Below are 12,031 nucleotides of genomic sequence, written 5' to 3'. Positions count from 1 at the left end.
CGTGGCTTAAATGTTAAAAAAAATGAGATGTTGAATTGGCAGTACGGTGTTACAGGATAGATTTTCATCACAGAAACTTATTTTAAGAAAAAGTTGATTCATTGTACATTAAGCAGATGATATCGGAGGTGGAAGGTACCTAAGAAGTTCATTCTACTTTTTGTTCCACTGTATTTAGTCTCTATATTTGCAGATTTTAGCTGTTTGCTCATTTTGGCGTATGTATGACCCGCTGTTGTAGATTAAATTAGCCAACTGTGCAAAAATTCATTTTAAGTAGTAAATGTGCTCCATCTTGACCAGCTGCAAGATTAAAATGCTACAAACAGTCTGCAAGATACTTTTATTTTTAAATTTTAAAGTACGTTTTGCTGTTATAATACACAATTCACTTAGGATTGTTTAAATCGAGACTACACAGAAGAACAGAACACATAATATACTACTCACTGACAAATTAAAGGTGCAAAAAACACACTATTGTTCAGTTTAACAGACTCAGGGCCGTATGTTGCACCCGGCATGGCACGGCGCAAAGACAGCCCGGCCCCCATGTACTTTAAATATCACCTGATGCCATCTTTGCGCCCACGTGCGTGCTCGTCTTACAGGGAGGTGTGTTCAGGTGCATTCTGGGCGTATTGCTATCTTGCAGCAGCAGAAAGTGATCGTGCCATTGACCAACAAAAACCTGGTCTAAAGTCAATAATGCAACAATTTATTGTTATTTTAACAGCGAATGAGTAAAATGCTCCTACAGGCTCATTCACGTTTGCGCACACTATTCTTGTTACACACATACAGGGAAGCACATAACACATACACGTGCAAAAGATTAAAAATTAAAAATATTATGGTACAACTACGCCATCATAATGGCAATGCCCCAAGGTACAAACACGCCAGGCTTTTAAAGGGAATGAAAGATGGCACTCTGATGGTTTTTTCGCAAGTTACACTGAAAACACAGCTGTGAAATAATGAAGACATGTATAATAATCTAACATTTTTTGCCAATGTAGTGTTGCTATACTTTTACTGAAGAAATCTGAATAGTTCTTCCATTCTTCCTTTCTTTCTATTTGTGCAGGATTTTAAAAGACATACTTAAAATCCGACATGCATTAGAGTAACACATCCAACACATAACGCCGGTACATTTGGAACATCAGGATTTTAAATCTGGCTTTTAACTGTCATTGCACTGACATCCCTTTCTCTTTCATCTCTGCTGCATCTTTGCCGTCATTCTCCACCGCGCTCTGCCAGATAAAGCTTCAGTGCCTGTCTTATTATAATAACAGGCCACGTCTTGTCACAGGGTGTGCAGGATAAATGAATGTCTCTATGATTCAAACATTAACCCTTCATGTCTGGTGTGGATCAGGTCTGGTGTCTGGCCAGTAGCACGGAGCAGAAGAGCCAGATAAACCGCACGGTGGACGGAGCGGTGCTGTCCATTCTGCTGACAGGCTTGTTGCCTGAAGTCCACTACACCGTTGTGTTGGCTGCTGTCACCGATCTGGGTGTGGGCGCTCAAAGCCCCCCCGTTAGCCTGCTTCTCAGTGAGTCCCTCTTACTGTAAAAGCCACTACACTACTGATTTTACTGAGGGCTATGTGCCACATGCCTAGTACCACATAACTTGTACTTGTGGTTTTATACTCAGTTTGGCTGTTTTCCCCTGTTTCTAGTCCTTATGCTAAGCTAAGCTAACCAGCAGCTTGATACTGAACTGATATTGAACTTTCTTGCTGACAGTTAGATGAGAAGATGAATATTGATCTTCTCATCTAACTGTCAGCAAGAAAGCAAATAAATGCATTTCTTAAAATATAAATTTTTTCCTTGAAATGTCACCAAATCGTTGTTACAGAACTTAAATGATACAGGATGTAAAATAAAAAAAAAATGCACCAATAGAGAACAGCTCTGCACTTTGTCTTTAACTTTGCTACTTTTCTTTCAGCTCTCCCGCCGGAAAAAACGTCAACGCCTGTGAAAAAAGGCGGTAACCTCAGCATATCAGAGCAGATCACAAGCGTGGTCCGGCAGCCGGCCTTCATCGCAGGGCTGGGTGTGGCTGCGTGGGTGGTGCTGATGGGCTTCAGTGGTTGGCTTTACTGTCGACACCGCAGGAGGAAGCAGCTGGGACACTACACCACGTCCTTCGCATACACACCCGCGGGTACGTGGAAAAAGCTTTGACTTATCTTAACTGAGTGTTAGCATCAGGACAGGTGTTGGTAGCTCAGTGTAATAACAGGAAAATAAATAAGTATGTTAAGTTTCTGGAATTCAACGATTTGTAAAGATTTTCCACAGTTTGAGATTTTTAATGGCTGGAAGATTTATCCTTAAAGTTTTTAATTTAAGTTATACTGTTTATTGAGGATTTATTGAAATTACAATTTACTCTCTGTTTGTTAGTAATCACTACACACAGGCCTAAAATATACACATGCTCAGACCTAATCATGCACAAATGGAGAAATGTCAGAGTGAGTGGGCTGCCGCACCCTGAGCAGTTGGGGGGGGGGGGGGGGGGGGGGGGGGGGTACAGTGCCTTGCTCAAGGGCACCTGTCTGTGCATAAGAGGTGAAGTTGCATCTTTCCAAGTACCGATCCACACGCCATACTTTGGTCTGTACGGGGACTTGAACCGACGACCCTCCGGTTCTCAACCCAACTCTAAAACAGACTGGGCAACTGCCACCATGAGCTGTAAAGTGGCCAGGTTGGCTCAGTGGTAGAGCAGGCGCACATGTACTGCTGAGGTTTATGCCTCAACGCAGAAGTCCAGGGTTTGAATCCGACTTGTGGCGATGTCCTGGATGTCTTCCCCTCTGTCTCACCCAGCTGTCCTATCAAATAAAGGCAGAAAAGCCCCAAAAAAAACTAATTAACTGTGAAAAGCAGGAAAGTCTACAATGACGCCGTCACATCTTATTCATTATAAATCTCTAATTCATGTAAATGAGAAGTTACAGACAAAAAGGCTTCAGTTGTTATACAGCAAACTGTCAGTTTGTCAGTTCTTAATAAACCACTAGGGATGTCTCCAGCAGTGATGAATCCTTTTAATTTTGCACACACTTGCACTGGATATTCAGTTAATTAAAATGTATTTATCCCCACTGGGCAGTTTTCATGAAGACACACTGAAGCGTATGCAAACATAACCACTGTGTGCAGTTTATTTTATATTTGTATGCCCTTTGGCAAATTAGCACATAAACACATCAGTTATTTTCTGACTTTGAGAGATATTTGTCCATTTTCATTAATAATCAATAGACAGCCCAAAGTGTTGAGCAAAAATATCAGCAATTGGATTTTCTCATAAATATTTCACAGTGACTATTATTGCCATACTAATAACTAAACCATTTTTAATTTAATCTTAGTATGGAATCTTTTATCATCTTGTTCATTTAGATGCCACAGACTCTAGATACAAGCAAGAAACAGCTTCACTGATTCATCAAGTAACATTTGTATATTTTATGTATTGCATAATGTAGACGTGTGTATGTAGGTCAGCAGTATAGCTTATAAAATATTGATTAAAATCTGAAACCTTCAAACTTGTGCTTTTGTCTTTTAAGAATAGAGCACAGTTTGAAACGTATTTCATTTCCAGTGAGTCCTCTGTGTCTTTTCTACTAATAAACAAGATTAATAACTGAGAAATATTTGTTCTTTCAGTAGGCTTTGCTCACAGTGAAGGATCTGGAATCATCAATGGAGGGTAAACTGAAGATTAGGATTTGATTCAGATAATATCTCTGTACTTGATGTGCAAAGTATTGATATAATCTCACCTTTTTTTTAAGGCCTGGCTTGTTAGGATCAAACATGGGCAACTACCCGTGGCTGTCGGACTCCTGGCCGACTCCGAACGTCATTCATAACACCAAAGACTCGGTCAACTGCTGCTCTGGCAAACTGGACTCAGACAGATATTATAACAGTAAGAGCTCTCTGTGTTTGAGCGATTAGTGAAGTAACTCTTTTGAGAATACTGAATATATAAGTCCCATTGTTAATGAACCTTTGCTGTCTAGCAGTCGGCATCATAAACTACCCGAACCAGTCCGAGAAACACAGCACGGCGTCCAACGACAGTCCCATCTACAGCACCATCAACACAGCCGCTGAGGACGACCTGCTGGCATACTACGACACCTACTCCAGCACGTCCTACAACCAGGGTCCGGACCCGTACAGCAGCAACCCAGTACTGTCAAACAGTGGCCTTGTGGGTCTGGAGCTAAACCTGGACCAGTGGACTATCCAGTCTGCGCAGTCTGGGTCTGAATATGCGAAGCTCCAGTATAGCAAGAAAAGCAACGGTGAGTTTTCTGTCTCTATAATCCATCATAATTCAATGAAATCTGGACTGTAGCTGCTAAGTGCTCAATCAGTTTCACATGCAGGAATCTGAGAGAACCTAGACTATAAAACAAGCTGGTCAACCTAGAGAAACATCCTTAAGATATTTAATAAGAATGTAAACTTTATTAGTCCCACAAGGGGGAATTACAATTTACACTCGTTACGTTACGTTATTATTACACACAGGCCTGAATTACACACACACATTCACTAAATGGAGTCGGGGGGGGGGAACTGGCACCACTCCAGCTGCCAGACCACCACAGTACTTAAGTCTGTATGGGGATTGAACTTGCAGCCCTCCGGTTCCCAACCCAACTCCCTACAGACTGAGCTACTGCCACCCCCCATTTATAAATATTTAGCATTTAATAGCATTTATAAGCTTTAAAAGCCTGTATTGACTTGAGGATAGTCATACTTTTAAAGCGCCAGTGGCTTCATCCTCAGGGTCAGCCTGGAGAAGACAAAAACAGACTGGTTACACCTTGTACAAAATACTAGATGACATGTTGTGTTTTGGCTTTACAGACAAACTGGTAAAGCAGAGGTCCGCTGGGTCCTCGTCCAGGTCCGCCCCTCTCACCTGGGTGGATGTTTTATCGCTGCCTCTTCCTGCCAACAAAGACAGAGCTCACACAAAGACAGGCAAAGGGGAGCAACACAGGTGAGACTATTAAGACTTATTTAACTTGTACATCCAGGCCCTTTTTTCTTCCTTTAAGAAGCTTTTGGTTGGGTCTAATATTTCATTTATTTATAGCATTAAGGCCTCCGACTTCACCTACATGACAGAGAGAGTTAAGGCAGTTGGATATCAAAACCGCCCTGTAACTCTGCCAAGGCTGTCAAACAAAACTCGAGTGAAGTTTGGAGTCTGGGGACTTTTCAAATTAACAGCAGTTGTGACTGCTGGCAGTGAGTAGATTGAGCCGTGGGGTTTCGGAGGGGAGCGTCTGCTCTAACTAGTTCTGACAGAATAGATTGCGGACATAACGGAGTGGGATCTGAGGGCTGTTCTTACTGTGCCGTGTCTTTTGTAATGACATTAGCCTCCATCTGACAGTCTGGATTAGTACTTTCCATCTTCAATGACACGGCCGTCATTAAATTAGCCCTGTCAGCACTGAAATGACAAAACAAATCACGGAGGTGGTTCTCTCAAACTTTATGTTGGCTCCCTTTTTCATAGAGTATGAACTTGGAAATAAATTTAAATTTAACAATTATTTCTTTTCTTGTAATTCAGCGGTATGTCTCTAAGGATGGCAGTGTTGGTTTGGTCCCACGTAATATCACATGGATTGCCGTACACGTTGATACAGGCAGTCATGTCCCCCTAAGACTGATTTAAGGGGTGATCCCTTAACTTTTCATTTTCGGCTATTAACAGGTGCAAAATTTGAATTTATCCAATACTTTTGGTTACGACAAAAATGCCTGAACAAAAAATCTGGAAGCTGAACTTTTGTGTTTAGTGCAATGAACCCTTGTGTTGTCTTCCCTTTGACCATGAAAAACGTTTTCCCCTTGACGTTTTTGCTGCCTTTTACAAAGTTGTTTTAATAAAGTTTTTGTATTTTTTTGTATTTTTGTATTTTTTGTCATAGATTTGACCCTTTTCCACCATTTTTCACCCATATTTTGACTTCCTTTATTTTGGAAATAAAAAAACACTTTGAAAAAAATTTGACCCGAAGACAACATGAGGGATAAGAAAAAATGCCAAACTTATTAACACTGATGTTTGCATTTAGCTCTACGCACCACTGTACAGCCTCACAGAACAGCAGGCATGGCTGTAAACTTGTCTTACATTTATTTTATTATAAAGAACATAATCTGTCCGCCCTCTAGCTCTGAGGAGGAAGATGACAGCTGGTGTCCTCCGCTGCCTGCCAGAACCTACCTGATGGACACTTCCGGGGAGGAACTGTCCAGCCCGTCCTCCAAACCGGGCAAACTGTCCAACGCAGCAACACTGATGTCTCCCTCCGAGCGAAATAAGCCCTGTGACAGTCCACGGCTACAGCACTTTGACCTCTTGGCCCGTAACCACTCAGGCTCCCAGGTCTCCCAGTCCAACCCAGATCTGTTTACCAACGCCAAGGCCCGGGTTGCAGGGGGGGTGTACCACACCAGCCAATGGGTTGAAGATTTCAAGGGGGAAAGCCTCGAAAAAGGTCAGTTCCTATTCAGTTTAAAGCCTCACATCTTCGGAAGTGACTTCCCAACAGGCGGTGCACAACCACGCAGTGTCATCCATAATTTAGTTTATGACAATGTTACCCAGCAGAAAGCATTTGTACATGAAAATCATGTCGCATTTATTCAAAGTGCAGCTCAGTGTTCTTTAGTTTCCTCCAAGTTTCCTGAGGATGACATCAGTGTGCTTTCTTGTCAGGACAATCTCCAGCTCCAGCTGCCGAGTCTGGCCCCACAGCCCAGGCACCCAGATCCAGGAGCAAGAAGAAAACCCCCAAGGATGGACAACTCAGGCGAGAGCTACACAACCAAGCAGGTATGACACAATGTTTGCCATCTCTGTTGTAGTTTTTTATAAAGCAAGAGAGAGGAATTACTACTCATAAGGCTCTTGTTGAGAAACATTTTAGGCCAAACTAGTAGAATAACTTTCATACCATGCTATTTGTTACACATTCATACCCCTTTCAAGCTGAATTGTAATAACTCTGGTGATCCTTTTACTTTTTTTATTTAGCGACACCTTCAAGTCAAAATCTTAACCCAGTTTATGTCCAAATACCAAAACTAATGACGTTCCATCAGCCTCAGCTGTGCTTTGTGTATGATGGCAATTAGCAAACGGTAGCATTCAAACACAGTACGCAAATCTATGCTTTTTATTAACATGCTCGCTAAACATTAGCACGTTAGCATTGCCGAAGTACAGTCTCACAGAGCTGGGGCTGTACACTTCCTGAGATGAGAACAAATTCAACTAATTGTGGTCTAATAATTCTGACCAAGTCTGGGTTTTGCTTATTTCAAAGATAATTAAAGGAAAGTTTTACGTGGTGGTATGTGCCAAACCTTTTTTTGACCAGGACCAGAACCATCCTCTACTGGTTGCCTGGCAACTGGTCATTGCACAGAATTAGTTTGGTCCATAAAACATCCAATATACAGTTGAACTCTGTTTCACTTGCATGGACCACGCCACAACCATGTGTTAGTTGAAGATTTAATGAACATTGAATGTGCAGATGAACATTATGAATGTGCAGATGAACATTATGAATGTGCAGATGAACATTATGAATGTGCAGATGAACATTATGAATGTGCAGATAGCTGAATTGATGGATGTCGTCTGATGGCTGGTCTGGGAGGACACCCGACCACCTGCCAAATGCGGGTGAATTTTGCAATTGGCGGGTAACACTGTCAATCTACCTGCCACATTGGCAGGGAGCCAATGAGAATTAAGTGATTTAGACACGTAACTATTGGTAAGCAGGGTACGCAGTTGCTTACTGTCCCGGACCAATCAGGGGCCCGCATCACTGGAAGACATTGATTGACAGCCGGGACCCCTATCCCATTTTCATCACTCACAACAATCCCAGCAGTCTCACATGAAGCCACTGACCAATCAGGAGTGAGAACTCAAAATTAAACCCCCTAATGTAACATGGCTTGAACAAATGTCAACACTAAATGCTGACGCATGAGTTTACAGACACGTCTCTGCTGATTGGGTATCACCTGTGACCGGAGCCGAGACACACCCACCATACAAGAGAAAACATATCTCAAACAAAGACTTCATATTTAAAGTCTATGGTCTCAAATTAGTTGCACACACATTTCTCAATATCAATCTCAATCTGAAAATTGAAAGTGCCCCATCTCTCTCTCTCTCACTCTATCTAGTCTATAATGTCAAAGTGTTCCTTTAAAGCAGAATTTCTATTTGCAGTTTATTAATTACTATTGATCAATCATATGTAGGACTTCCCCCAGCGCCAGCCCCTCCCCCTACAGATGACTCCCTGCAGCTCTTGGCTGATGTTGTGAGCCGCAGCCGAGCGGACACGGAAAATAAAGAGGGCAGCGACTCGCCTACTCTTCAGAAGAGGGGAGAGCAGTTCTCCACCCAAAGGAAAGGAGCTACAAAGTGGTCATCCCAGGGTAAGTACAACATGTAGCCTAATACTTGCCTTTTTTAGCATTATTCTGCATCTGTCAACAATAGCTGATAAAAGAACAATGTCTGCTCCAACAGCTGGAACCCAAATAGATGTGTATTAATATTGTGATGCTTCATACAAATCCCTTTGAGCTTAGAAAGAACCAACTGCCACCCGTGCATGCCCCCTTATTATCCCAGGGGGTCTATTTTCAGCCTGCTCCATCACTAAGGGTTTAACCTATATAAATACAGCTGTAACTTGGAGTGATTTGTTTGCCACAGATGAGAATGTAATCCCATATGGAAAGTCCAGCTTCCTGCCCCAGGTCCAGATGTCAAGCTATGGTTCCCTGAGTGGAGGGGTCCTTTCACGACCCTCCACCACTGGCCACAGGAGAGATGAGGTACGTCTAGACTTACAATAGGAACCGCTGAACAAAGATTGTGTTTTTTATAATGTGTGTCGCAGTCTGTTCAGCAGTGAACTGAGGGCATTTTGAGCTGCTTGTCAGAATCCTTGCAACAGTGCTTGATAGAGGTTTCCCATGGGTTTTGAGAAAGGGTCATGTAACATAATGACTCCTCAAAAGTATCTGAGATTCTCCTGATACAATATAGAAAATGGCAAAATTACTATAAGTGCTGTTAAAGCTCTCCTCTAGCTTTCTTGTGTGTTACGTATGCACATGAATAAGGATAGTTTAAAAAAAAAAAGCATGTATGCTTTAATGGATAGACTAAATAAATCGTTCACTCCACCCAAAATCTGGCTTTTGAGAATAAGAGTGGAAACTGTAATGCGATTGATTTCAATCGCATTTCAAGCTTCAGTGGACATATAATGCTTCATGTTCTTCATGATTTCATGATCGATAATGCTACAGCTCATTTTATGTGTTCATGAGTTAAAGACAAAGGAAATAGAAAAACATCCCTTAATCCTTGTGTGTTGTTCGGGTCTGTGGGAACCTTTTCACTCTTTGCTCAAAGAAAAATGATGCTATTTATTATTTCTTTCTGTGATGAACATAGAAAATAACTTTTTATTGACTGCATACGGTACACCCCCCCCTACACATTTAACTATTACACATCAGGTGTTTGGGTCTACTGTTGTCGTTCTGCACCTGCTGTTCCCACACAAAGTTACAAAAATGTTACATTTCAAGCACTTTCACTTGATCTGATAAGGTTCTTAGAAATAAGAACCATTAATGATAAAATTAAATTTTGTTTCTTTTATTTTTACCTTTTATATTTCCTGTTTTTTCACAAAAAATAAAAAGGATCATTTGATCATAAATGTGATCTCACACAGGTGAATGCGGATATGAACCACAAATGACGTATATATCATTGGTAATTGAGCTAAAGTATACAAATGTTAAGTATTTTTACAGACATTGTTATGGCTGTATTGATTTAAAAGCCTAATAATGTGGTAGCTTCACCAGACCTGGGAACATATGAACACCACACAAGGGTTAAAAATATTGATATCTATGATTGCCTTTAAAAATTCCGTACTGGTCAGGGTCTGTTTAATATTCTCTATGTTTCTGTGTGTACTTGTTACTCCCTGTCTCATTGCTCTTTGTGTTGTTTGTTTCCAGAACCTCATGTAGACAGACGCCGATCACATGACACGCCATCCTCCTTTCTCCTCTCCGATTTCCTGTCTTTGCGAACATCCATCTGTTGCCATGGTCTCTTATGAAATATGGAATACTAAAGAGAAAGAGTCAAGGCTAGCCATCTGCTTTTTTACAAAATATTTGGTTTTATTTGAATGATTTAATCTTTTTTCAGTGATTTCCTTCACCCTTTCTCATCATATACATCTTTGTAATTTTATAAAGACGTGATCAGATGCATTACTAAAAATGGATCTGGGGTTTAAAAAAAATACTGTATTTTCAGGCAGTGGGGAGTTAAAGGTCCCATGGCATAAAAATGTCACTTTGAGGTTTTTTAACATTAATATGAGTTCCCCCGACATGTCTATGGTCTGGCAGTGGCTAGAAATGGTGTTAGGTGTAAACCGAGCCCTGGGTATCCTGCTCTGCCTTTTGAGAAAATCAAAGCTCAGATGGGCCGATCTGGAATCTTGCCCCTTATGAGATCATAAAGGGCAAGGTAACCTCCCCTTTCTTTGCTTTGCATGACCGCAGAATTTGAACCCCCTAACAGTATTAGGGGACCAGTAAGGTCTATATAAAAGAGACTTCAGATATAGTATTAGCGGACCACTAAGGTCTATATAAAAGAGACTTCCGATACAGTATTAGCGGACCACTAAGGTCTATATAAAAGAGACTTCAGATACAGTATTAGCGGACCACTAAGGCCTATATTAAAGCATCTAAAAAGCACCATGTCATGGGACCTTTAATGCAGCTATTACATTATTGTACAACAGATTAATGAATGTATCATGAAACCATGATGATGTGTGTGTTTGACGAAAGACTGGAGAAGACATGAGGCAGAAAATGGATTAATAAACTATTGTTTGTGTGTGTGTGTGTGTGTGTGTGTGTGTGTGTGTGTGTGTGTGTGTGTGTCAGTACATGGTGTAGTGTTGTGTGTGTTACTGTTTTTATCTCATTTCTGTGTGACTGTGTACTGTGGTATCCCTGTAGATCACCAATGTGTTAGTTCTGTCAAGATTTTTAAAATGACCAATAAAACATTTATTTAAAAAAAAATCTTCTGTCCATGTGTGAACTATACTATGTACATATTCATGGAGACCTCCAGAACCCTGAGGCTGAGTTTTCATGAGGATGAAATCTACAGTATTGTCAACGTTTTTACAGTTAAACAGTTTGTCATGGTGTAATATATGTTAAGGGGATCTTTAAGACAACAAATCGTTGTGTTTAAGGACCAAAACATAAAGTTTTGCTGGACTTGACAAGAAGAATTTTCGTATGATTCATGGTCCAGCGAGAATCCAACTGCCAAGGTAAGGTTTGGTTTGAAAGGGTTATGGGGTTCCTTAAATTAGACCATTTCTGGCAGAAATCCCTGAATGCTAATTTCTCCATTGTGCTATCAGCATGTCAGCATTGTGAGTATGTTAGCATGCTGACGTTAGCATTTAGCACAAAGCACAGCTATTTGCCTGACAGAGCCTTGTAGATGTTAATAGGAATGTAAATTGGGTTAGAACTGGAAAATACTGACACCTATTTTAAATATATTGTGAAATAAGTTGATTCCAGACCATTTGAGTGAAGTGAACAAAAACTCTTCTTTATGACATGAAACTTGGTGCATGTGTGTTGGATAATTCAGACGACTCACCGGAGTACTATTAAGAGAAAATGGAGAGAAAGATGGGAAGAAAGGAAGACAGCGAAGTGAGTTTTTCCATCAGCCAAATGTCTCTGATGGGGGTTTGTTATCGCGTATTCTCAGTAAAATGGCTCTTCTGGAACAACCTAATGTGAATGAATTGATGCCTTTTTCAGA

At 41.0% G+C, this 12,031-nt stretch overlaps 1 protein-coding gene across 4 annotated transcripts in view; it reads left to right on the top strand.

The window, feature by feature from the left end:
• The window catches only part of zgc:77784 (uncharacterized protein LOC402947 homolog), a 52,742-nt gene extending 42,293 nt beyond the window's left edge, over positions 1-10,449 (top strand). For 2 of the 4 annotated variants that reach the window (XM_034867295.1, XM_034867293.1), the window contains 11 exons: positions 1,388-1,565; positions 1,970-2,188; positions 3,709-3,751; positions 3,837-3,973; positions 4,068-4,355; positions 4,930-5,065; positions 6,256-6,581; positions 6,803-6,919; positions 8,374-8,553; positions 8,837-8,958; positions 10,168-10,449. In XM_034867295.1, coding sequence (XP_034723186.1) covers positions 1,388-1,565; positions 1,970-2,188; positions 3,709-3,751; positions 3,837-3,973; positions 4,068-4,355; positions 4,930-5,065; positions 6,256-6,581; positions 6,803-6,919; positions 8,374-8,553; positions 8,837-8,958; positions 10,168-10,179 — 1,758 coding nt within the window. In that variant the 3' untranslated portion in view covers positions 10,180-10,449. The remainder of the gene's footprint in view (positions 1-1,387; positions 1,566-1,969; positions 2,189-3,708; positions 3,752-3,836; positions 3,974-4,067; positions 4,356-4,929; positions 5,066-6,255; positions 6,582-6,802; positions 6,920-8,373; positions 8,554-8,836; positions 8,959-10,167) is intronic. The other 2 variants (XM_034867294.1, XM_034867296.1) reach the window with 2 other exon arrangements.
• Positions 10,450-12,031: the final 1,582 nt, after the last annotated feature.

This window comes from Etheostoma cragini, chromosome 3 (assembly GCF_013103735.1).
Source record: "Etheostoma cragini isolate CJK2018 chromosome 3, CSU_Ecrag_1.0, whole genome shotgun sequence".
NCBI classification, from domain to species: Eukaryota; Metazoa; Chordata; class Actinopteri; order Perciformes; family Percidae; genus Etheostoma; species Etheostoma cragini.
Note: the sequence above shows the minus strand (reverse complement) of the source record. Positions and strands in the feature narration are given on the sequence as shown.